Source organism: Danio aesculapii, chromosome 22 (genome assembly GCF_903798145.1).
Source record: "Danio aesculapii chromosome 22, fDanAes4.1, whole genome shotgun sequence".
NCBI lineage: Eukaryota > Metazoa > Chordata > Actinopteri > Cypriniformes > Danionidae > Danio > Danio aesculapii.
Window position 1 is genome coordinate 33,404,067 of NC_079456.1, and position 26,942 is coordinate 33,431,008.

The window sequence follows — 26,942 nt, forward strand, 5'->3', positions numbered from 1 at the left end:
TAGGAATGCTAAATGTTCCTTGTGCTCCTCGGATAAAACTAACAGCATTTTAGACACTTTTAACACAGCGTCACATAAAATGAACGAAGCGTCAGGTTATATTGGTCAATTAAATATTGCTTAAGGAAGATTTTTCTTCTGCATTTAGTCAGATGATCAGCTGTGCGCGCTTCATTACAGTCCGACCTAAAACAAACACATGCAATGGTTCCGCTCCACATCCACAGAGAGCGAGAGAACGATGCTTTTCTGAATATTTGGCATACAGTTTATTCATCATAAACTAACAGTGACATATCTAAAACGTGATGATTCTGATTTTATTTCTTTTTGTTTAAATATTTTTTAATCCATTCAGCTAAACCCTTGGTATGGCGGGAGCACTTTTAGCTTAGCTTAGCATAGATAATTGAATCAGATTAGACCATTAGCATCTCACTCAAAAACGAGTTTCGTTCATTTTCCCATTTAAAGCTTGACTCTTCTGTATTTACATAGCCTACTAAAAATGAGGGAACAATTAAAAGTTGATATTATCTTCTTTAACACTTTTAAGCGAGATGCTAAAGGTCTAATCTGATTTTATTTTTTTAAAAAGTGGTGTGTTCCTTTAAAGTGATAATTGTTATAAACTATACAACCTAGCAATGTAAATGGCATTTTCTCTGTGTTCGGCCACAAAGCAAATGAAGGTCTTCCTGAGAGACTTCAAGCATCTTGCTGTATTTTGAGGGTCTGGAGATGAGGAAGCGCCTGGCACCGATGTCTGGAAACGATTGATCTTTTCTGGGCTGGGACTCCACACTGTGTTCAGCAGGCAGGATTTCCTTTGGACTCGTCCTCCCACATGCCCTGATCCTGAAGAAACTCTGCCGGGGTCTGGATTTTGGAGGAAGCAGCTGCAGCATCACTGATGCATTCTGGGAAGGTTTAGCCTGATGAACGCAGGAAGATCCCACAGGACATGATGTCATTGGGAAACCACAGGATGAGGCTTTGACCTCTGTGCAGTGCGGGAAATAAGTACTGAGCACATCACGATTTATCTTAGAAAACATACTTCTGAAGGTGCTGTTGACTTGATATTTTCACCAGATGTTGGTAACAGCCAAGGAAATCAATATATGCAAAGAAAACAATATTAATTAGTTTACAAATCAAGGTTCTGTGTAATAAAATGAAATGACACAGGGAAAAGTATTGAACACATGAAGAAAGGGAGATGTAGAAAAAAAATGGAAAGCCCAGACAGCAGCTGAAATCTCTCAGTAGTTCTTCAGCAACCCTCTGCCTTTCCTAAGTGTAAATGAATATCATCAGCTGCTTCAGTCCAACATCTACATTAGCAGGATGAAGATGAACCCAGGGTGGACATTTCAGCAAGACAATGATCCAAAACACAGCCAAAGACACTCTCAAATGCCTTCAGAGAAAGACAATCAAGCTGTAGAATAGCCCGGCCAATCACCTGACTCCATTCCAGTCTAATAGAAAATACAAGATAAAGCTCAGATTTGATAGACGAGACCCACAGAACCACCACTGAAGTTTGTGAAAAACTCACACCTGAGCAATGCATGTGACTTCATTCTCCATATGAGAGGCGTCTTTAAGCTGCCAGCACCAAAAAAGACTTTTATAGACAGTATTAAATACATTTCACAATTTAAATGCCCTAAAATACTGATAGCCCCACCCGAAATGACTGATTGCGCCTCCCTAAAGGATTGATAGCTCCGCCCTAAATGTTTAATAGCCCCTCCCTAAAGAACTGATAGCTCCACCCTAAATAACTAATAGCTGCACCTTAAATGACTGATAGCTCCACCCTAAATAACTGATAGCTCCACCTTAAATGACTGATAGCTCCACCCTAAATAACTGAAAGCTCCACCTTACATGACTGATAGCTCTACCTTAAATGACTGATAGCCCCGCCCTAAATGACTGATAGTTCCACCCTAAATGACTGATAGCCTTGCCTTAAATGACTATAGCTCCATCCTAAATTACTGAGATCGCTTCATCATAAATTACTGAGAGCCCCACCCTAAATGACTGATAGTTCCACCCTAAAGGACTGAAAGCTCCGCCCTAAATGTTTGATAGCTCTGCCTTAAATGACTGATAGAACCGTCCTATGTTTGAGAGCTCCACCCTAAATTACTGATAGTCCCACCCTAAATGACTGATAGCCCCTCCCTAAAGGACTGATAGCTCCGCTCTAAATGTTTAATAGCCCCTTCCTAAATGACTGATAGACCCACCCTAAATGACTGATAGCCCCACCCTAAACTGATGATAGCTCCACCCTAAATGACTGATAGCCCCGCAATAAATGACTGATAGCTCCACCTGAAATGACTGATAGCTCCACCCTAAAAGACTGATAGCCCCGCCCTAAATGACTGATAGCTCCACCTGAAATGACTGATAGCTCCACCCTAAATGACTGATAGCCCCGCCCTAAATGACTGATAGCTCCACCCGAAATGATTGAAGTGAAGAAAAGTCCTTTTGAGGGGGAGGGAAGGTTCTGGTGTTTGATTATAGATCATGAGGGCAAATTAATTTTCATTAAATAATGAAGTGCACAGATACATTGTAAGATGCACGAATAGTAGATGTTGATTAAAGAGACAGTTCACTCAAACTGAAGATTCTGTCAATATTTACACAGCTATATCCAAAACATGTTTAAACCTAAAAAGAAGATATTTAGAAGAATGCTGAAACCTGTAACCATTGATTTCCATAGTATATGTTTTAAATAATTACACATTTCAGCTTTCTTCAAAATATATTTTTATTGTGTTTAACAGATTAAAAATTTGACCTGAAACAAGTAAATAGATAGTAAATGATAACAGATTTCCGTTTAGGGGTGAACTAGCCCTTTCATTTGACCACCTAATGATTTACAGCACACGTCTGCCACCCACTGGGGATAACTGACAACTACAACACATAACAATGGCATTTTTCTCAAGCTGAAACCTGTAATCATTGACGTTCATAGCAGGAATGAACGATTTAATTAATTGTTAAAAAATTAAATTAAATATGCATTGTATATGTAAGAGGGGATATCATCATACATCATATGAGAAACGACAGTTTTACAGGATTATTTAAAAAAATAACAGGCATATAATGTCTATGGGTATAAAACGTGAAATTACAGTTATATATGTATTACACTCTAATATTTTTATATGTACACACGTGATTTATTTAAAGAAAACCCCAAACGTACACTTCTGAAAGTTATATATTCGCAAAATAATCATTTAACCGCACAACAAAACCTGACTCAACACTTTTTACTGCGCAAGTGCGCATGCGCGGGTCTTCATCATGGCGACCCCCATGAAGCTGCAGTGTCTTGCTGACTTTCCGTCACACGTTCATCCTCTTCACGTGCTTATCAACAAATCACAATTCACTCAAAAGTTCCCGGAGCACACTGGAGCCACACACGCGTTGTTACTCTCACTTTCTGACCGACAGTCTTGCTCAAATCCGGGCTTTTTAGTGTGCGCGCATTTGACTCCAGAAGAAGAGGAGCCGGATGTAAACATTGACACGCGCCTCGCGGTTTCTGTGAGCAGATATTTCCTCAAACACTATGGGTTAAGAGAGCAGTCATCAGGAACACTTCGTCCACAGTCTCTGCTGCCTTTAAAGAAGATAGTGATCGGCGCTCGGACCAAACTGAGCTTTAAATGGGCTTCTTCAGAGCAGTTCTCCAATGGGCTGCTCATCCTGGCGTCCTGTCCAGAGCAGCTCCTGCTGGCGAGACAAGGAGACCTCCTGCTCGTGCCCTGCCAACATTTATTGACGGAAGAAGAAGAAGAAGTGCTGTGGGAGGTGCAGGTGCTGGAGTGCACACCTGTCCGCCAGGGCCTGATCACAGTGGAAACCTGTGTGGTGCTGTCCGACTGCAGAGATCTGGATGTCTTCCACTCCTCCACCACTGCAATGTGCAGACCTCCACCCTCATCTCCGTTCGTCTCTGATTTCGCGCAGTGTGCCAACAGTTTGAGCAGCTCTCTGTTGAGCAGCAGAGTTTGTTTGGACTTCAGCGCTTTCATTGAGGTAAAGTTGGTTTTAATATTTGTTCATTTTTGAAAAGTGACGACTATATTTTGTTTACAATATTGGAAAAAATGCAACCTTGCAGTGTTTTGTTATTCTTTCATAAAAACCTGAAAAATTACATGTGCTTAAGTATTCACAGCCTTTGTTCAATACTTTGTTGATGCACCTTTGGCAGCAATTAAAGCCTCAAGTCTTTTTGAATAGGATGCCACAAGCTTGGCACACCTGTCTTTGGGAATCTTTGCCCATTTCTCTTTGCAGTACCTCTCAAGCGCTATCAGGTTAAATGGGAAGCGACGGTGTACAGCCATTTTCAGATCTCTCAATGTTCAATAGGATTTAGGTCTGGGCTCTGGCTGGACCACTCAAGGACATTCACCGAGTTGTTGTGAAGCCACTCCATTGATATGGTGATGAACCGTCGCCCCAGTCTGAGGTCAAGAGCACTCTGAAGCAGGTTTTCAGTCAGGATGTCTCTGTACATTGCTGCATTCATCTTTCCCTCTATCCTGACGAGTCTTCCAGTTCCTGCTGCTGAAAAACATCCCCACAGCATGATGCTGCCACCACCATGCTTCACTGTAGGGATGGTATTAGCCTGGTGATGAGCGGTGCCTGGTTTTCTCCAAACATAACACCTGCCATAAACTCCAAAGAGTTCAATTTTTGTCTCCTCAGACCAGAGGATTTTGTTTCTTATGGTCTGTGAGTCCTTCAGATGCCTTTTCGCAATTTCCAGCTGGGGAGTGGCTTCAGTCTGGCCACTCCACCATACAGGCCTGATTGGTGGATTGCTGCACAGATGGTTGTCCTTCTGTAAGGTTCTCCTCTCTCCACAGAGGAACGCTGGAGCTCAGACAGAGGGACCATCGGGTTATTGATCACCACCCTGACTAAGGCCCTTCTCCCCCGATCACTCAGCTTGGATGGCCGGCCAGCTCTATTAAGAGTTCTGCTGGTCCCAAACATCTTCTAATTACGGATGATGAAGGCCACTGTGCTCATTGGAACTTTCAGAGCAGCAGAAATGTTTCTGTATCCTTCCCCAGTCTTGTGCCTCAACAATCCTGTCTCGGAGGTCTACAGACAATTCCTTTGTCTTCATGCTTGGTTTGAGCTTTGACATGCACTGTCAACCCTGGGACCTTATATAGACAGGTGTATGGCTTTTCAAATCATGTCCAGTAAACTGAATTGACCACAGGTGAACTCTAATGAAACATGTTGAAACCTCTCAAGAATGATCAGTGGAAACAGAATGTACCTGAGCTCAATTTAGAATGGCGCTCCATTCCACTGTGAATGCTGAAGTACATGTGATTTTTCAGGTTTTTTATTTTTAATAAATTTTTAATAAATTAGATGTCTAATATCTGATGGCGAAAAAATAATACATTTTTTACAAACTGTTAAAATATTGGTGTCTGTGATGCAGCATATGTCGAAAAAGTGGTCATAAATAAACACTTTCTCAATTCAAATGAGTTGCAGCTTGGACCCGGAAACAATATTCGGTATGTCACGACTTAGCAATTGGATAATGATTATTCAACAACATATGAATATTCATAAACCCATTCAAAGGACAAAAAGTACATGTAAATGTGCTTGTAAAATGGTGTTATCATTAGTTCTAATTATTATTATTTATTATCATTATTTCCTCGTCTGTTTTCTGGAAGTGGATCACAGATTTGAAACTGAGCTCCCCCCGAGAGGGGTTTTCAGGGAAATGTATAAATTCAGCTTTCCGTCACCCATAGTTGAGTCCTGAACTCACTCATGTCCATGTATTGCATGATAAGTTGATATATTTATTATTGTGACAGGCCTATTTACTGCTAATTAGGCCTGGCACAAGGTCTTTTTTTCTTGTACGATATAATGTACCAAAATATATTGCTATTTAAACAATGTCATTGTGTTTTTAAGACCATTTTATGCCACTCATTATACAGTATAACGACAATATAATATCACAATGCACATACACTCTTCCAAAAAAACACATCATATTTTATTCTTAGGAGTATTTCATTTATTATAGTCATTTTAACAGTTTAATATTCAGGCACTGGAGTCAGAATGTGAATGCACATATCCTAAATGAATCATAATAATACATGTTGCAAGGTAAAGAGTAACAGAGGCTGTGATATCTGCTGCCAGATCTATTTTCAGTCATCAGACATGCACATGAAAATATACTGTAGTCATTTATAGTAAATACTACAGTGTTTTTAACCATACTGACACCTCCAATAGAGATAGAGATGTTGCACAATCAGCTGAAATGTTGCTAGAATTGGTTTTTTATCTATGGTAGATATATATACTGCATTACCAAATACGATTGAGGTCATGTCCATGTGTTGTGCGATAAGTCCATATATTGATTATTGTGACAGGCATATTTACTGCTAATATGATTTAAATATTTTGAATTCGCAAAGACTGTATTATTAAGGTGAAAGTCTGAATGTGCGGATATAAACCCAATTTGACCTCAATGGTGGTTTCTTGCAGGCTCTTGAATGCAGGCTGGATGTGCGGGTGCTAGAGGCGTCGGATCTCCTGAAACCTGGAGGGATTGTGTCGGCGTTAAATGAAGAAGAAGTGGACGTTGACTGCTGCGTGTTTGTTAACAGGAGTTTGCTGGTGAAGCTGGGGGTGTTTAATGGGGAGTGGGTCATCGCTTCTGTCCCAGGAGAGAAGGTAAAGTTGGTTTTATATATTTACATTTATGTTCAATAACATAGTAAAGCAGAACAGAAATACCGTGCAAATGTCAATCTTGCCATAAAAATGTTCACTAAATAGTGTTTTTTGGGATTTTTTTTGTGTTGGCTTGTATTTTACAGTAGTGTGAAATACTTAAACATTGTCTGTCAAAGTTTTCAAGCAATTACACGCACTGGCCACTTTATTAGGTACACCTGTCCAACTGCTCGTTAACACAAATGTCTAATCAGCCAATCACATGGCAGCAACTCAATGCATTTAGGCATGCAGACATGGTCAAGACGATCTGCTGCAGTTCAAACTGAGCATCAGAATGGGGAGGAAAGGAGATTTAAGTGACTTTGAACGTGGCTTGGTTGTTGGTGCCAGACGGGCTGGTCTGAGTATTTGAGAAACTACTGATCTACTGGGATTTTTACGCACAACCATCTCTAGGGTTGAAAAAGAGAAAATATCCAGTGAGCGGCAGTTCTGTGGGCGCAAATGCCTTGTTGATTCTCAGAGGAGAATGGCCAGACTGGTTCCAGCTGATAGAAAGGCAACAGTAACTCAAATGAGCACTCGTTACAACCGAGGTCTGCAGAAGAGCATCTCTGAACGCACAACACGTCCAACCTTGAGGCGGATGGGCTACAGCAGCAGAAGACCACACCAGGTACCACTCCTGTCAGCTAAGAACAGGAAACTGAGGCTACAATTTGCACAGGCTCACCAAATTTGGACAATAGAAGATTGGAGAAAAGTTGCCTGGTCTGATGAGTATCGATTTCTTCTGCAACATTCGGATGGGAGGGTCAGAATTTGGCATCAACAATATGAAAGCATGGATCCATCCTGCCTTGTATTAATGGTTTAGGCTGGTGGTGGTGGGGGATATTTTCTTGGCACACTTTGGGTCCATTAGTACCAATTGAGCATTGTGTCAACGCCACAGCCTACCTGAGTATTGCTGCTGACCATGTCCATCCCTTTATGACCACAGTGTACCCATCTTCTGATGGCTACTTCCAGCAGGATAACGCACCATGTCAGAAAAAGCGAATCATCTCAGACTGGTTTCTTGATCATGACAATGAGTTCACTGTACTCAAATGGCCTCCACAGTCATCAGATCTCAATCCAATTGAGCACCTTTGGGATGTGATGGAACGGGAGATTCTCATCATGGATGTGCAGCTGACAAATCTGCAGCAACTGCGTGATGCTATCATGTAAATATGGAGTAAAATCTCTGAGTAATATTTCCAGTACCTTGTTAAATCTATGCCACGAAGGATTAAGGCAGTCCTGAAGGCAAAAGGGGGTCCAACCCAGTACTAGGTAAGGTGAACCTAATAAAGTGGCCGGTGAATGTATGTTTTATTTAGCAAAGTCAAACAAGTGCCAATTTCACATGTCACATCCATAACCAAGCTTTTCCCTCATAAATGTAATTCTGGAATTGCTCAGAATTTTAAAAGGCTAATAAAGGATAACTATCATGACTAGAATTCCACAACACTGGAAGAATGCAAGATAACTAAAAAAGGGGAAAAAAATAACTATACAATATAATGGTTATACCAGGCACGTCAGCAGACCTGGTAGTACAATAGATAATGAATAATAAATAAATATATATATATATATATATATATATATATATATATATATATATATATATATATATATATATATATATATATATATTATTCGCTCCTTGCTGGTGAGGAAAGGGAGAACGAGAGAGCAAAGCCTGTATCGATAATAACCAAAAGCAAGATTCTATCATTTTAAATGTTTCAGTATTGATATTTATTAATCATATTTAATTGATTTATAATTAATAATTATAACAGCTGATGAACACATTGTATGCAAGGAACCGTCTACAAATGAGCTGCTTTCAAATTAGCTTTTATTTTTCTCCTTAAAGACTTTATATTATAAAAAAAAAGTTCTAAGCTTTTATTTGTTTAATACACAGACTCTTTTCACAAGCTGTTTATGATGTGTTTAGCAGTCATCAGCATCCTTAAATCCTAATAGACTGTGAACAATGTTGTACTTTGATAGTCGTTGGCTGGTCATATGATTTCACTATTTAGAGTTTGCGTGCTTCTGAAATGATATTGAGAAGGTGAAAGTGCGAATGTGTGAATAAAAAGCAAAATATCCCCACTTAGGTAAAGAGGAGTCCTGTGGTTCAGAGTCCTGTTCCTGGGGAAGGAGAAGGTGGGAAAATTCAGCATCAGAAGAGAGCAGGACGTGTTCATCTGGTGTGCATTAAAGCCTTTGAAACCGGCAGACGGGAAGATAAAGATGTTGCTGTGGGCTTTGTTTCCGTGGTGCAGTGGTTCAACCTGTCGGAAGGGATGGCAGTGCCTGTTGGAAATAAAACCATCAAAATTAAGGTAAAGAGCTTTAGGATTGGGTGGCACGGTGGCTCAGTGGTTAGCACTGTGGCCTCACAGCAAGAAGGTCGCTGGTTAGAGTTTCTGTGTGGAGTTTGCATGTTCTCCCCGTGTTGGCGTGGGTTTCCTCCTGGTGTTCCAGTTTCCCCCACAGTCCAAACACATGCGCTAAAGGGGAATTGATTAACTAAATTGACTGTAGTGTGTGTGTAAATGAGTGTGTATGGGTGTTTCCCAGTACTGGGTTGCAGCTGGAAGGGCATCCGCTGCGTAAAACATATGCTGAAATAGTTGGTGGTTCATTGCGCTGTGGTGACCCCTGATAAATAATGGACCGAGCCGAAGGAAGATGAATATAATAAACATTTTTGAATGATAAAGAAACAATAAACAATAAAATAAAAAAAATAAAGAATTGGAGATTCTAGGTTGACACATTTGTATTTACTGAATAACGAAGCACCACCTAAATGTAATTACTGTCAGGCTGCTCTTACCATCAAACATATTTTGTTGGAATGTGGAAGTTTGAATACCATTAGACAAAATAAGGAGAGTACTTTGACGGACATTTTTAAAATGGTATGACCAGGAAGAATCTTAAATTATTTATCAAAAATTAAACTGAAAAATCATATTTGACTTTGAATATATTTTGCGTGAATTTTATTTATTGCTATCCTATATATTTGTCTAAGTACGTTTTTATTGTAATATGAATTTGTTTTTATCTTGTAATATTTTATGTATATCCATTTTGCCATGAAATAGCCATAAGTTGCTGATGTTTCAATAAATAAATAATAAATAAATAAAGAATAATAAAACAATTTCGAGTGCCTTGGACTTCAAATTTCATTGTTTAAGTTTAGGATTATTCTGACTAGAGCTGCACGATTCGATATCGTTGAATGTCACTATAATGGTATTTCTTATGATGTTACATTTCCGTAGAAAATGCCATTTTTATTAGCTGTTTTAAAATTATTTATGTAATGATATAAAAATAAACCACTAGAAGACATGAATCAGATTTGATTCACACTATAAAAACTGTATGGAGGTCTGAAAAGCATATAGGGGCCCTATCATACAACCGGCGCAATATGGCGCAAGACATGCTTGGTGCGATTTGTTGCTATTTTCAGACCAGCGCAACACTAATTTTCCCGTTTTCCTTCACGTTGTTCATTCATACATTTTAACATAAAACTTAAATTTACATTAGACGTGATAACCGTGAAACCATGATTACTCTTCAGACTATATAATCGTACAACCAAAATATAAAATCGTTGCATCCCTAATTGTTACTCCGTTCAAAACATAACATATGAATGTGTCTCAATGTAGAAGAAGCCTGCTTAAGCAATGCACGGCTTTTGTTGTGCTTCAAAATACAACATTTAGATATGTGTGTAAAAAAAGCCATATTGTACAATGCACTGATGTTATGTAGTTTCAAAATACAAATATATTAACAGTTTAATGTAGAAAAATCCGATGTGAGTGTTTTAAGGTGCAAAAATACAACATATGGGCTCTTATATGCTGTTTTGTCATTACTCATATTGCAAGTCATATCTCTTGCTCTTGCTTTCATATCAAATCTTTGCTCTTAAAAAAAGGAAATTAAATATGTCGGCTAATGGATGTGTTCCGTGGAGTGAGTTTTCACCGTTTCCTTACTCCACCAAAGTAAAGGAGTAAAGAGTAAAAGTAAAGAGAAAGTAAAGAGGCTGAATGGAGGAGGCTCGTTCTTTATCCTCACGCTGCAGATGCTCTGTTTAACTGTTTTCTTACTAGTGAAGTGTTAATAGCAACCATGTAAATAGCAAATGCACCATGGAGCGACACAACTGACTCTTAAAGGGAATGAGAGACAAGACTCTGATTCGTTTAATGCACGTTATGCTCAAAACACACCCAGAACTTATTAAGAGAATAAGCACAACCCCGTTAGACCGTGCACCGGGCACAGAACTTATTTTTCCATCCTTAAAATAGCAAAAGCGAATTCGGACATTGCTCCAAGAGCTTTAGACTTTGCCCCTAGATCATTAAATAGAGAATGAGTAAAAACCTGATGTGCAAATATTCTGACTCTGATTGGCTGTTGTCATTTTCCTCTCTCGGATATGAGTCATATTACATACAGACTTTACAAAGCAGTTGCCTGCTATATCTCTGTCTGTATGGTAATATGCAGTGATGTCTGATTATTTTGTATCATCCCACAGAGGTGGAATAAAGCATCATCACACACAGAGCCGCAGATCTCCGCCAGCGCATGTAGATGTTCATCTCCGCCGTTTGCTAAAGAGCTGCACATCGAAACCATCATTTCTCCAGACTACAGCGCTCACGGGCCCTTCAGCAGCGTCCTCCACACTCACTTCAGCAAACCCAGGTTCATTTAACACCTTGTTTTCGGTCCCACAGGGTTCCCACGCTTGTTCAAAGTACTTTCATTTCAGACATGTGGATTCAAGGCCTGGACAGTGCTTAGACACAAGCACAGGTTTTTTAACTTCTTAAGGCCCAAGGTGTTTTTTTACATGCAGTTTTTTATTTCTCTTTGCTATTTGGGCTTATTGGAACTTAATTAGAATAAAAACCTAAGTAAAATCTTTTAATGCGATGTACTTTTAGAGAAAAATGATGTCCATATATGTTGACTTGTGGTCCGAATTTACATAAAACACTTTTTCCTGACTGTTTTTTAACGCATTAATAACTCATACATATTTTTTTAACACGCTTTGACTATAAGAGAGTAAAAACAATTTTTTTTGTCAATTTTGGACGGTTAAAAATAGTGTTTGGGACATTTCATATGCTGTAAAACAGTATCAGGATGACCCTGTATGTCTGTAACAAAATATAGAGCATTGAAAGTATTTTAAGTAGCCACTAAAGAGCTAAAATGTGCTGTCCACGTATGTGGCCACTAGGGCTGAATAATTGGGCCTAAAATTAAAATCTCGATTGATTGAACATTTTAACTCTTATGATTAGTGGACGATTATATTATTTATTTATTTTATTTTTTTGCCCTCATAGTCACTGACAAGTTTTGTACAGTAAATATGCTCACATATTACAAGTGAGAAATTTAGGAATGAAGGGTGCATTACTTGATTAAAAAATAATTAATAAAAAAACACACACTATCTACCATCTATTTATTGACCATCAATGATGAACAACTGAAATTAAAACACGCATAGTTTAAAATTGATAAAGTGAAAATGAATAGCTTGCACTTTTGGAAACAAAATAAATGGTTGTCAGTGTTTTTCAAATTAAAAGTAGAAAATAAGCAGTACCTCTTCTCTCGTATATCCTGTAAATAATATTTTTAACAGTGCATCTTCTGTAAACAAATATTTTAATGTGAATGAAAATTTTAATGTAATGGAAAATATGCTGTCCCAAGGCATCTCTGGCGCAGCTTCTAATCATCGTCAGTGTAGTGCAAAGTAAGGCTCAAGAATAGGTCTATCGTCCTACTTGACCTGAGATTAGATGTGACTGCAAAGTGGCCGCAGCAGGCCCGCATTAAGAATTCAGAGGCCCCTGGGCACGTCTTGGAGGCCCCCTACCTGGCTGCATCCCTATAGTTAATATATATAAGATAAGATTAATGTAATATTTTAAATAAAATTAATCTATAATGTATTTCCCGCATTTTTAAAATAAATGATATACAGGACATATATTTCTATCTACAAAGATTTAACTTATTTTTAAAGCATTTAAAGCACACTTTAAAAATAAATAATACAACTAGTGGAAATTAATTGGATTTTAATATACATTACTTGGTCAAGTTCACAGAAGCTGAATTAAAATATATATTTAAGGGTATTTTTAATGTATAACTTCTACAGACTTATAATGCATATGATTTGGATATAACACCTCTCCAATCCAGTTCTATAAATCGAGTCTTCTATAATACACACACTTATTAATTATTCCTACTCGTCTTCCTCGTGATGAAGAGTAGGCATAATCTGATATGTAGTGGGGGAAAAAAGAAGAACGTGTTAATCAGATACTGGATTCGAACCGGGTTCATGAGCTACGCCACTCGCGCTGCAGTAGGTTGCACTCTTTAGTTATGTTGTCGCTGTCAATCAAACAGTGATGGGCGAGAATCACTCAACTAGCTTATTCCAACAAGGTGCACTATTTGCACTTAGTCTAAATAGACATTCCAAAATCTGTATTTTTTCCCCCCTCGCAGGGGCCCCAAGTTCACACGGGCCCTTGGGCCTGTTCCCATAATGCCCATTGGTTAATCCGGCCCTGGGCCGCAGAAATATAAATCAGCCTCAGCCTTTAACAGAGCGGGGTCACATGACTCCACATGTGGTAGGGAAAGTAATTGAAAAAAATCGTTCTGGAAAAATTAGGTCGATTATAGATTCTGAAAGTCAATTTCGATTAATTGTCCAGCTCTAGTGGCCCCTAAAGCCTGGTTTATACTTCTGTGTCAAGTGATCGGCGTGACCTACAGCGCAAGCCTTGCACGTAGACATGCATTTATACTTCTGCGCGCTGTTTCTGTTGCTCTGCAATACACCTCCGAAACGCTAGCTGGCAGTAGGTGTCTATGTTTCTCTGTGTCGAGTTCCTTCGCTGGTGTTTTGTTTTTTCTGAATACTTCCTTAATGTACAAGTGGCTCAAATTCGCTCATTTTGAGGCGGAAACCGGCAGATGTGCAACAAGTTTAATCATAAGGTAAACACAAAACTGCAGTCTCCATCAGGAGCTCCTTCACGGGACTCCACACTTGTAAACACCCGCTGCATCACGCTCGCTTGGCTCTCACCTCCGCCCACACTCGTCAGTGCTACAAGCCGACCAATCACAGAGCTTGCGCTATGCGTACGCGTTACATTTTTTTGAGAGGTGCGTGTCAGCGACGCCGATGGCCACGGCGAGGGGATATGTGTCCACGCGTATGCTGCACCGTAGCATACGCGTGCGCTTGACGCAGAAGTATAAATCAGCCTTTAGCCCTAGGAGGTTAAAGTGCTTGAAATAAATTAAATTGTAATATTGTTGTTGTTTTATCAAATGATGTTGCTTGTTGACACTCCTGTCAAATACGAATACTTAAGTGTAAGTGAAATGTTAAGTAATGACGTCATATCGCTCTACATATGCTAGGGTGTGATTTACAAAAGTGCTTGATTTAAACTATAGACCATTTTGAAGGATGTAAACAAAAACAAAGGTCCCAACGTATTTCCTGTTTGACATTTTTAATTTCTATAGCTTCAGAGAATTCAAAAACAGCCACATATTGATAAATAATGTTATGATAGCTGTTTAACATTAAGTTATGGCTGAATTGCTTCTTATTACAGTTGTGAAATAGTTTGATAATGTAAGAGGCTAAATTATTATATGCGTTTGTTTATATGACAAAACATGTATTTTTGACTTAAGAAAGTTTATACTGACTCCAAAGGCAGATACTGATAAGATCAGGGCCTGGTATGTGGACTTTGGGGGTTTTACGATGTGGTCACATGTTGATTGGTCAGTTTGAATGTCTCAGCATTTGGGCTTTAGTCACATGGTCAAGAAAGATACAAAATAGGTGGTAAAACGCGGCTCTGGCTCTTTTCTTTTCCTGACCTGTCTTTTCCTGGTCTGCTTTCCTCCTCTCCTTTTCTGGAGTCTAGCTTCTCTGACTCTACTGCAATCAGGCTAACTTCTGGGCCTGCTCTCTTTGTCTCTCTGTCCCTCCCCCTGTGTCTCTCCTTCTACCTGTGGTAACTTTAATTTTACATTTAAGCTGGGTACAATTTATATCATATGTTTTATCATTTCATATTTGATCATTTTATACAGTTATTTTGTAACTAATTCAGTTGTAACTATAGAGAATTATTGTCATTAAATCATCTCATTTTCAAGTATTTGTGAATTACTTTTGATTTAACATCAACACTTAACTGTTCCATATTGCAATACAATACAATCACATAATATCAACGCTCTCCCACATTTATAGCTATTAATACTGCCCATTCGGCAGAACTACAGTTCGAACCGCTGTGGTTTTAAAACCCAATCCTACAATAACAAGCAGGAAATGTTCACGGGCCAACGACATGACCACATTGAAATGGTCTTTATGGTGCTGCTGTTGGTGAAAGCACAGACTCAGTTGATCTTTTCTTCTGATCTCCCCCATGTTGTGTTTGTGTTCAGGCTTGTCCAGCAGGGGAATATTTTGGCCGTTCCAACAGAAGGACATCCTGAGGTCATAGAGAACGGCTCTGAAGGCGTCCTCAGGTGCAGCTTTATCTTCATCTGCTCTTTAATTCAGAAATAACTGATGACAGGCTGTTGAATTATTAGATAATAATTCACACTCAAGGTGGTGATCCATTATTATAGCCAACATATACAGTGCTCAATATACATGAGTTCACCCCTCACAAATCTCTTATTTAAGCTTATGTTCTCTATTGGAAGATTCATGATATTATATTTGTGCATTTATACATTTGATTAGTCCGTACTGAAGCCAATCTGGAGCTAATCTGACAAAATAACTCAATGATAACACTCCAAAATTAGCACACCCAAATGTATACGTTAGGGTAAAATATTAAATAAAATAAAAAAATTTAATTCGAGAAGGTTTTTTTTTATTTTTACGTTATACAGAGCAAACAAAAAACAAAAACAAAACAATCTTTTCTCAGAACACCAGATCTAGGAACAATATATATATAGTCAAATGTCCATAGAGAAAAAAAAAGATGAAAACATGACACTAGTTCCTTTTTTTCTCATATTGTCATTTTGTGTGTGTCTATTTCCATCACAAGAGTTAAAAAAGGTTGTCATACCTTTTAAAATGTCTCAACAGACCCTCTCATAGTATGCCGTATTTTCTACAACTTAAGATGTTACATGACTTCTCTTAAAGAGCCCATATTATGGGTTTTTGAAAATGCCCTTCCATGTAGTGTGTCACACAGCTCTAAGTGAAGTGAAATATCCAGCTAAGGCTTAAATATGTAAGTGTACAGTGTTTAAAACTATTGATTCATCTATAAAAGAGTCGACTCATAGTGCTTCAAACGAGTCGTCTTGATAACGAGTCATTAGGTGTTTCGCGATGACGCAGCTACGAAACACAAGTAGTTGGGCGCGCAAACCCGGGAGATTTGAAACCTGCGGCCCCGCCCACTAACAGAAAAAAAGTCTCACACACACACACACACAGACAGACACCGGTCGAATGAAGTCACGCTGTGCAGATGGATATTATGGACACTCTAATCAAAGATGAAACATCAGCAATATAGCCCAGCCTTCAGCAGTTCTGAGTGCTTCTGAAAACTATATGCTTTCAAAGAAGACTTCTTCAGTTTGTTAAAGGAAGGATCAGTGAAGACTGTCTGAACATGGATCAGTGGATCATGAATCAGTTTCTACCCCCATTTCACAAGTGTAAGTACGTGCGATTAAAATTATTGCCTCGTTTACTCTATCTTGCAAATTATGTATTTAGTTGTGTTTTGTTACTTGTAACCGCGTGTGCTGTATCAGGTTAACTCTATATTCTCATATCGCGTGTAAAGCCACGTTGAAAACGCGACGCGTGCCGCTTTGATTACGGATCGTCAGCTGTTTACACACATGCAACGGTCAAGTTTCAAAATATTTCAGCTCAGGTTCGAGGTGAGGTGTCTAAATTGCACCCAGCAAGCTGAACTAGCGCTCTAGGCGTGTGTGTCGTGTCCTCGGGTAGGAGTAATGTGTCTGTGTGTGTGTGTCTGTGTCTCCTCGTGTGTGTAACGCACGGGTATTCGCGGATACAACTGAGCGCCGCGCCGCGCCCTCTCAATTCAGCCGCTCCTCTATGGACGTGCCGGCCCTGTGTGTGTGTGTCTCCTCGTGTGTGTAACGCACGGGTATTCGCGGATATAACTGAGCGCCGCGCCCTCTCTATTCAGCCGCTTCTCTATGGACGCGCAGGCCCTGTGTGTGTGTGAAAAGAGTAAGAAGACTGTGACTAGGAGGCTAGGAGATCTCCTCGCCAGTTCTTGGACTTTTTGCTCAATAAAATAGTTAGTCGTCAGTATTTTCTTGTCCATCGTCTGTGTTTACATTCACCCACTGGCAGCCAAAATCCACTATGAAGCGTGTATGCACTGTGACTACTTTTATATTGTAGATTAGCAGCTGAGCATTTCACTCTGTCTCACGCTGAAGCCTTGTCCGTGTCGACCAATTGCAGCAGGCTGTCATCGGTCCAATCAGCGCAGATTAGTTTCGCGCTGAGGAGGGGTTTGGGAACAAATGAATCGCTGAACGATTCATATGGGAGTCGGTGGGATAATTAGGTAAAAATAAATGCAGATTATAAGACCATCAAAGTGTTTTTTGACCTTGCATGCATATTAGACTTTTGTTGGAGACCCTTACAACCTAAATATGACCCTATTTCATGTATAATATGGGCTCTTTAAGCCCTGATCACATCACACTGTTTTCATTATCTGTTACGAAAGTTACTATGTCAGATTATGTACATTTTTCTTGATAAAATCTTGACTTGAGTAACAAATGTGCCAGAATACACGTTTCTTCATGATCAGTCATTCTTTGACGTCTACGAAGAGGGTTATTTCCTAAAGCTGTCACCAGTGTTGTTATAACATTATTTCTTACCTTAATTTCAATGTTTTGTTTTTATCTTATGTCAATCCCAATAAACACTCGATGCTTGCTGACAACTAATAACTACATTATTTAAGGGCGTTCGTTACGTCATGGATAGAATCAAACTTATGATTTCTTTTTAATATTAAGATATTTTAAATCTAAATGTATATTTTCCTGCCAGGGTTGCTTATAAACTCTCCCTCACCTGAACTTGCCGCGAGTGAGACAGAGAAAATGAAAGCACATCAGCACAGAGGAAAAATCAGATGCTCAAGACATAGGACCCTATCATACACCCGGTGCAATAAGGCGCAAGACCTGTTTGCCCTGACGTGTTGCTATTTTCAGACCAATGCAACCTTAATTTTCCCATTTTCCACGTTGTTTAAATAGCAAATCCATTTGCGCCACTTTGTGAACTCCTGGGTGTTTGGGGCTAGAAAAGAGGTGTGTTGAGGCGCATTGTTGGCACGTTGCTATTTTGAGGAACCAAAATAGACTGGAAGCTGCTCTAAAGATCAGCGCAGAGCACATTAGTTGTGCGCCTCGCTTACACATTGCTTAATACACACAGGATGCACAGCAATACATAAATATCTTTACAAATGAAAAAGAATATAAGGATTAAAATATTTAAAAAATTCTATTGTCTATTTCTATTTTCTACATAAATATAAGAACCACTGCTGCCTTCATCTCAGGTTTTTTTTTAGTTTATTCATGACAATTTGCTTTTGTATAATGTTATTATTAGTAGTAGTATTATTTATTATATTGGTATATTTTTCTTGAAAAAAAATATCTTTTTGAAACAAATTTTGTATGCTATAATTTTAAACTTGATTTTAATTAATCTTTTGTTGGTCAGTTAACTACTAGATAAACCAGAATAACAAATAACATTATTCAATTCAATTCAATTCACCTTTATTTGTATAGCGCTTATACAATGTAGATTGTGTCAAAGCAGCTTCACATAAAAGGTCACAGTAAATTGGAACAGTGTAGTTCAGTTTTTAGTGTTTAAGTTCAGTTCAGTTCAGTTTAGCTCAGTGTGGTTTAATAATCACTACTGAGAGTCCAAATATTGAAGGGCAAATCCAACGATGCGCAGCTCTACAGATCCCGAACCATGCAAGCCAGTGGCGACAGCGGAGAGGGAACATTAGAGGTGAAGGGCTTCAAAACAAGTCCTCTACATGTGCCAAAACACGAATTACTGTGAGATTGTGTTTGTTTGGTAAATAAAATAATAATCTAACCTAAATTAAAGTTAAATATTCACAGTTTCAGAAAAGCCTATATTAAACTGATTTCACTGTCAATGACAAAGTTGAATAAGCAGGAAATGCTTTTGCAATGTATTCGCAGCACTAAAAATGTTCCTAGATTACCTCGGAAGAACAAACTCTGTTGGAAGGCTGAGAGAACTCAGACACTCCTTGTGAGAATGAAGATGTCTATGTATTTGTGCCAGTTTGTCAGATAAAGTTGCTTAAAATACATCTTAAAAAAGGTGGTTAAAGTTTGCATAACCAATGATTGATCATAAATCCACCTGTGATCCTCCCATAAGTAAATATGCGGCCTATTTTTTGATTACCTGACCGGCGCATTAATGGCAGCACCAGTTACCTGCATTAGTGGCAGTACCATGTGACGGAACTCGTTGTAAAGAAGAAGAAAAAAATTAAACATGCTAGATAGACTTTCTGCGATTTGTGTCGTGAGGCATCACAGACATGATATATCGGTTGTCGTGAACTGTGCCACATAAGAAGAAACGATTGAATCTTGTGTCATGACGCCCATTTGTCATTTACGAATCCCCATGACCATCTACGTCAAGGAAATCGTGGCGAAATCATGACAAATTTGTGCGATCTGACCGGGGCTTTATCCAGTGATTATGTATTGGTGGAATAGGGTCTTTCTATTTACAATATCAGTCTTCTAGCCTGAAGAGGACCAAAGGCTAGCATGTTAGTTTGTCTTATGTTTAGAGGAGCGTTCTCAGGGGCCACCCTAAACAACACGAGAAATGGTGATGGCTCTACTACCACCCCAAATGCCTCAGAAAAGGTCTCAAAAATACTAATCCAGTACATGTAAACAACAAAATATATACATAAACTCAAATAAAATAGATCACAGTATGTTAACGAAAAATAATACCCCATACCAACCTACCCCCCCTCGTCTGTTTCCATCTGTAGTGCTCACCAGTAAGGAACATTACTGAAAATGGGAGTTGCCGTACGATCTAGCAATATCCCCATCAAACAACTGTTCCATCTTTCCCTTCCAAGTACCTTATGAATGGTTCCCATATTTAAAAAAAGTTAATATAGTTTAATTATCACTTTTGTAAATAACATTGCTTTAAAAAGAGATTAACAACTTCCTGTTTATGTGTAGTTAACTGATGATCTGGGACCTTTAGCCAGGACAGATTACTGTGCATAAAGATACATGACAATAGTTCTTTTTTTAAATGTCAAATTTTTTTTAAATAACTTTTGTTGAATTAAAAAGAGCATGTATACAGCTATATTTTGCTTGTTCAGACCAAGCGGCAACCTCCCGCTCTCCCTCGGGAGGCCAATACGGAAGTAACTGAAACTGCAATTCATCAAAATTCCGCTAGTCCTGGCTCCATAATAGAGCAAAGTGCAATTGAGCCCTCTGTTAGAATGGCCAACTTTACAACAGAAAAAAAGGTGTTTACAGCCTGGTACAAAGAACGATTTTGGTTCATATAGCTATTATTACCCTCCATGACAACTGTGAGGGGGGTGAATTTTTTTATAACTCATCCATTTCCTTTATATTAAGTTATTTTAAGTTTGCATAATTAAGGGCGTGGCCACTTGAGTGACAGCTAGGTCTCGCTGGTCGCCGTCACTTCACCTCAGCTGAATCTGGCAGATTAGCCGCTGATCTCGGCATATTCATCGTATTTTTGTGTTGTTTTATGTGGCTTTACACAGTCAGCTGCCTTTTGGACTTATTTCTTACAATTATCAGATGATATGGGATGCTGTGTGCATTTAATTGTGCTCACAAACCGTTCACGTGGCCTCCGTTTCCCATGTGAGTAAAGTTATATACTTGTATACCATCTCTATAAGTGTATTTGTTTTATTTAAGATCATTTATCATTAATATTTTTCTTTAGACCCGTAAAGCACTCCAGAATCTGACAGATTGATTAGCTGTAGACTCTAGAACAGTCATCTGAAGCGTTGTCATACAGTGTTATGCTGGATTTTATCATTAGTCTTGCATTTACTAACACACACACACACATCTAAAGTGTTTGGAAGTAATTCGCGTTTTCCTCCTGTAGAAAAACGTCATAAGAACAATGTTTAGTGGCTCATTGTGTTACTACAGTGTTTTTGAAAGTCTAATCACTTTATTGATATAGTGTACAGCCAAGCACATGTGGTCAGAACACAAACGAGTCGCAGTTAATAAAGTATTAAGCGTTTCTCCCAAAGTAAAGTCTGTCTGACAGGTCTAAGCAAAGTGCCAGCAGGTGTCTGTAGCTCCGCTCACTCTCCGCCTCTTTGCCCTTGTTTGGTATCCCACCGTGGGTGCGATGACGCGCGAACAAAATGGCGATGGTTGGCTGCGCCTACTTGTGGCTTCTTTTGCGCTCTTCAGAAACCTATGGGTGACGTCACGGATACTCCGTCCATATATTTTACAGTCTATGGTTTTGACACATTTAAAATTTGCAGCTGAGAAACAATTATTTATTTTTGGTGTGGTCCGAGATAAATTTGGTAAATCATTAATTTTGAGCCTATAAAAGTCATGAGAAATAAGAACTAATTGCAATGCAATACAACCCCTTTGCACATGCACATTGAGCAAGCTAATATACAACACACACAAAAAGTGAAATGAATGAGGAGGAGGCATGTGGATATAACACAAAATCTAAATCAAGTAATTTTAGCATGCCAAAGTCAAATTTATGCATATAAAAATATTTTCCCAACAACAAAATTGTGGCTAGTGAAAATGGCGAGTGGCTGGTAATGTTGGAAATCTACTAGCCACAGTGGCTGGTGATCAAAAAAGTTAATGTCAAGCCGTGCCTATATTCACTGAGAAATGCATACACATATTCATTTTCAAAATGGGGTGTACTCATTTATGCTGAGCACTGTGCAACATGCATATCATCCTTATTATCTTTACTGTTCAGATGTTGTATTTCAGACATTTGTCAGGTTTTTGTCAAACTCGAACTGCTCCTGTGTGCAGCACTAGTTTCTCCTCCAAAGCCTTCTGTTGTGTTTTGATGTGATTTTTGACTACAATGACGGAAATCATTCAGTGTAGTGATACGATGCTGTAATGCGCTCAAAATCTGCCGGAACTACTTTACCTGTGCATTTATCTGAAAATAATGGCTCACCAGCCAATCAGAATTAAGCATTCTGCAGCCATGTATAAATGTCTGTAAAAGACTGATCTTGATGAAGGTTTTGTGGTTTGCAGGTGGCCTGCGCTGTATTTCAGGGTAAAGCAGGTGTGTGGGTTTTCCAGCGAGGAGGAAGAGGTTTCTTCATATCTAGCAGATTCCAGTCACACTTCATTATACATGGTGAGAATGAGGTTTATGAATATGTTAAGACTGTCAGTGAGCACATCTGTTGTATTATTCAACCCCAAATCAGAAAAAGTTGGGACAGTATGGAAAACGCAAATAAAAAAGAAAGTGATTTCCAAATTGACTTTGACTTGTATTTCACTGCGGACAATACAACCAATATTACATCATGTGTTCCTCATGATTTATATCGTTTCTATCAAAATAAACACATATTTCAATGTGTTTACATATTTCAACCATATTTCTTTGGTTCTTGCAACACATTTAAAAAAAAAAAAGTGTAAAGCATTTACCATTGTGCAATGCTGCCATTTATTTCCACAACACTTAAAGGACGTTTAGGGACTGAAGACACCAATTGATGAAGTATTTCAGGTGTAATACAGTCCCAGTATTAGGAACGGTGGTAAGGGGTCTTCGTTGTCGCATTTTGCACTTCAAAATGCACCACACATTCTCTATCAGAGACAGGTCGGGACTGCAGGCAGGCCAGTCAAGAGATTTTTATTTGCGTTTTCCAAAACACAATTTATTTAATTTTTTAAGGTTAACTTGGCATTTTAGGGTGCTTTCACACCTAGACTTTTGTTTGGGAACCTGGTGCGTTTCCCTAGTTGGCGCGGTTCGTTTGGCACATGTAAATCCTGCAATTGTGCACGGATCCACACCAAAACAATCAGTCCGAGATCCCCTGAATGAGGTGGTCTCGACTCGATTGAAATGAACTTTGGAGTGGATGGATTGTAGTGAGAAAGCAAAACGATCCAAGCCAGGCTATGTGAAAGTGTATTATGGATATGCAATAGGCATAAATACGGCTATATGAAGAGAGAATTATGAGTACGGCGGGATGTCATCATTCCTACCGGTAAATGTGTGTTTAATGTCAAATACGAAAGTGAAAGCATGTTATCTATTAAATAGAGCTGTTTATCCGTTAGAATAATTGACCGAACAGCAGTCTTGGTTTATCTGTTATTTCTCGCTATAATGTAAAGCCTATAATGCATAAGCCAACGGCTATGTATGAGAGAGTCTTATCTCTGATTTATATTTGTTGATGATGTGTGTGGGTGTCACGCAGCTTTTCGCTTATGTCTTATTGCTCATCGTCATAAATTAAATAAGGACGCATGACAGCTGAGCGGGACTCTGCAAAATAAACCGTAAAACTCTGACCAATGTGAGGAGAGTTTGACTTGACTTGTTTTAGCTCTTTTGGTCCGTTTAAAAACTTTGCCGTGTGAAAGCGAACCGCACCACAACCAACAATAAAATTTTAACAGTTTGAATCTCTGTTTCGGAACAAAACAAATCGATCCAATGGTGTGAAAGCAGACTTCGTATTTGCTTATTTGCTGATGGTTATTAGAAAATTGGCTGTTTATTAGTACTGATAAATGCCTTCTGAAACTAAAGACCATATTTTGAATCCTTATTATCCAAATTCTCCATCATCTCATTGCTTGTTGGTTTGGTTCATGGCTCAAAGGCCCACACGGAATCTGCGCGCACAGAATTCCACAGATTTTCAGCAGATTTCCGCAGATTTTTAGCCCATCATTGATTCTGTTTATTTACTTGAGTAAATGTGTGTAAATCAATATTTGTTTAGTTTTTAAATTAATTTCACTTATATTTTTGACTAATATGAAAATATTCATCTGATTTATGTACAATACAGTTTGTACAGTAATATTTTCTGTTTTTTAGTAGAGATATTATATGAGAGATTTGCTTTGTTTACCAAATAAAGTGGATCTAATTGGATTTGCATTTTGAACATTAAATAAAAGTTAAAAAGATATTATTTTTTATTTCACATATTAAGGTTTTAGTTATGATACTCCCAAAATAATTCAGCAGATTTTTAACACAATTCTCAGCAGAAATACCAAAAATGTCCACAGATTCCATCTGGCCCTACTTATCACTCTTTAAGCAAGAGTTTATAACAGTTGTAGTGCATTAATTAACCTTGTAGATATTTACACATACAGTTGAAGTCAGAATTATTTGCCCTACTTGGAATAATTTATTTCTTTTTCAAATATTTCGCAAATTATTATTATTATTAGTGGAGCAAAGAATTTTTCCACAGTATTTACACACTATAATATTTTTTTCTTCTGGAGAAAGTCTTATTTCGACTAAAGTAGAAGCAGTTTTTAATTGTTTTAAACCCATTTTAAGGTCAATATTATTAGCCCCCTTAAGCAATATTTGTTTTTATTGTCTATAGAACAAACCACTGTTATACAATGACTTGCCTAATTACCCTAACTAGCCTAATTAACCTTTTTAACCTAGTTAGCCTTTTAAATGTCACTAAGATGAATACCAGTGTCTTGAAAAATATCTATGTGCTGTCATCATGGCAAAGATAAAAGAAATCAGTTATGAGAAATGAGTTATTAAAACTATTATGATTGAAAAATAATTTCTTCGTTAATCAGGAATTGGGGGAAAAATATACAGGGGGGCTAATAATGCAGGAGGGCCAATAATTCAACTGTAAGTATTTGAGCTGTGATTGGTTGTCAACAGGGAGGCTCTGCCAACAGTCTGTGTCCATATTCTGTGCTGCCGGAAGCTTCATCTTTCTGGACGAGTCTCAGTCCTCCGGGTCTCTCCAGCACTGTAGAAAAACTGATCACCATCATCCAGCCTCACCTCAACGAAAGGTCTGTACTGTGCTTTTACCATAAATAAGGTGCTTACAGCCTTTTTATTACTGGACAAAATAAGGCTGCTTGATTTTTTTTATTTTTTTTTTGGTCATATTCTTAATCATAATTATTTAAAATAGCTGTATATTAGAGCTGCACGATTTTTTTTAATTATTTTTATTTATTTGTTTATTTTATTTATTTTTTTTTTTCGCTGTCTAAAATCAAGATTGCGATTTCCTCACGATTCTGTAGATGTCAAATAAAGGTTAATATAAGTAGACTAATATTATTGTTATTTCTCAAACATATGGTAAAGCAACAATAATAATATTATGTGTAGGTCTACTGTTGGTCTGATGTTGAATTTTATGTTTCAGACATGCTTGCAATCTGTCATTGACAACATTATAAGACCATTTTTTTTCTATTGGTAAAATCAGACATTGTCATTACCAGATTCCCTCTTGCATTATATTCAACATTATATTGGCTAGAGTAGTTATACTGACACTGTTAAACATTTATTCTCATGCACAACACTGTTCGCTATGAAAGAAAACATATTAAATGCTTGTCGTAATCATAACTCTAAAATGCGACACGATTATTTAAATGATGTTAGCGCTTTCGTTTTCATTTTTACTGCTAAGTGCGTTTAATACGTCTCGCACGGCTCCCAAATGATCACTCAGTGCCACAAACGTAATGTTATTTACAACTTTATTACCTGTTATTCACAGCCTAAGCAGGTTCTGTTCACTAAAGTAGTCGCGCGCGCGTCTATCATTAAGTATTTACATCTGCTGGATTAAGATCGTCTAGGGGGTCGAATTGAGATCGCGATCTTTTTCGATTAACCGTGCAGCTCTACTGTATATCCAAAAGGTTTGTTCCCTTGTAAATAATGGCCCGTTTCCACTGAGAGGTACAGTACGGTACTTTACAGGTCACCTTTATCAGGCTTGTGTTTCCTTTGCCAAAAGCGTACCCTTTTGGTGGCGTGGTATATGACAGAATGTTTCAGTCGATATCATTTTTACTAAAGGAAATGTCTACAGTAAAGCTGTACGGGTCGTTCTCATATCATATGAGAAGCTCTTCTCACAAAACAGAGACTTTATACACATACATACTATAAGTGTTATAAATGTTCGTTACTAACCTTTCTATACACATAATTTGATTATAACTGCAGATCAATGATAGTGTGAAATAACCTACTGTAACATCTGTAATTACATAAATAAATGCAACATATATGAACACATACAGAGTCTTACAGTCTCCGATTTGATACCATTTACAGAAAAACTACACACAGCATACATTTAGTCCTTATTTGGGTTCAAAAACAACACGAAATATTGCCCATAGTCAGTGAAAACCTCTCATCTGTGTCTGTAAACTTCGCCAGCACATGTAGCCTCTGTTAGAGAGTAATTCCGTCATTCCAAGTTCATAATAGTCCAAAAGGCGATGATAAGGCAGTTTGTTCATAATTCAGGTTGCTGAAAGCATCATTTGCTGCTGTTTTTTTCCGACTTCTCCTATGTTTTTTCGCGCTTCACTCTCGCGGTTGTCCCTTTCTGAAAGGATCTGATGTCAGAAGCGCTTCAATAATCATGCGTACGTTATTATCATCAGCTCAAGAAGTTCGTTATTTCAAATATAGACGCGGGGCGAGCTTTCTGGAGAAA

At 38.3% G+C, this 26,942-nt stretch overlaps 2 protein-coding genes across 2 annotated transcripts in view; one reads left to right on the plus strand and one right to left on the minus strand.

Moving 5' to 3' along the window:
- Nucleotides 1-185, minus strand: part of commd2 (COMM domain containing 2) — a 6,957-nt gene extending 6,772 nt beyond the window's left edge. Inside the window, exon 1 of the mRNA XM_056447924.1 lies at nucleotides 1-185. This exon is cut by the window's left edge and continues 19 nt beyond it. Within this exon, the coding sequence (XP_056303899.1) occupies nucleotides 1-48 (48 nt within the window). The 5' untranslated portion in view covers nucleotides 49-185.
- Nucleotides 186-3,356: 3,171 nt separating this feature from the next.
- pex6 (peroxisomal biogenesis factor 6) overlaps nucleotides 3,357-26,942 on the plus strand; it is a 52,622-nt gene continuing 29,036 nt past the window's right edge. Inside the window, exons 1-7 of the mRNA XM_056448123.1 lie at nucleotides 3,357-4,098; nucleotides 6,628-6,816; nucleotides 9,009-9,236; nucleotides 11,477-11,646; nucleotides 15,472-15,555; nucleotides 22,459-22,564; nucleotides 25,121-25,257. Coding sequence (XP_056304098.1) covers nucleotides 3,358-4,098; nucleotides 6,628-6,816; nucleotides 9,009-9,236; nucleotides 11,477-11,646; nucleotides 15,472-15,555; nucleotides 22,459-22,564; nucleotides 25,121-25,257 — 1,655 coding nt within the window. The 5' untranslated portion in view covers nucleotide 3,357. The remainder of the gene's footprint in view (nucleotides 4,099-6,627; nucleotides 6,817-9,008; nucleotides 9,237-11,476; nucleotides 11,647-15,471; nucleotides 15,556-22,458; nucleotides 22,565-25,120; nucleotides 25,258-26,942) is intronic.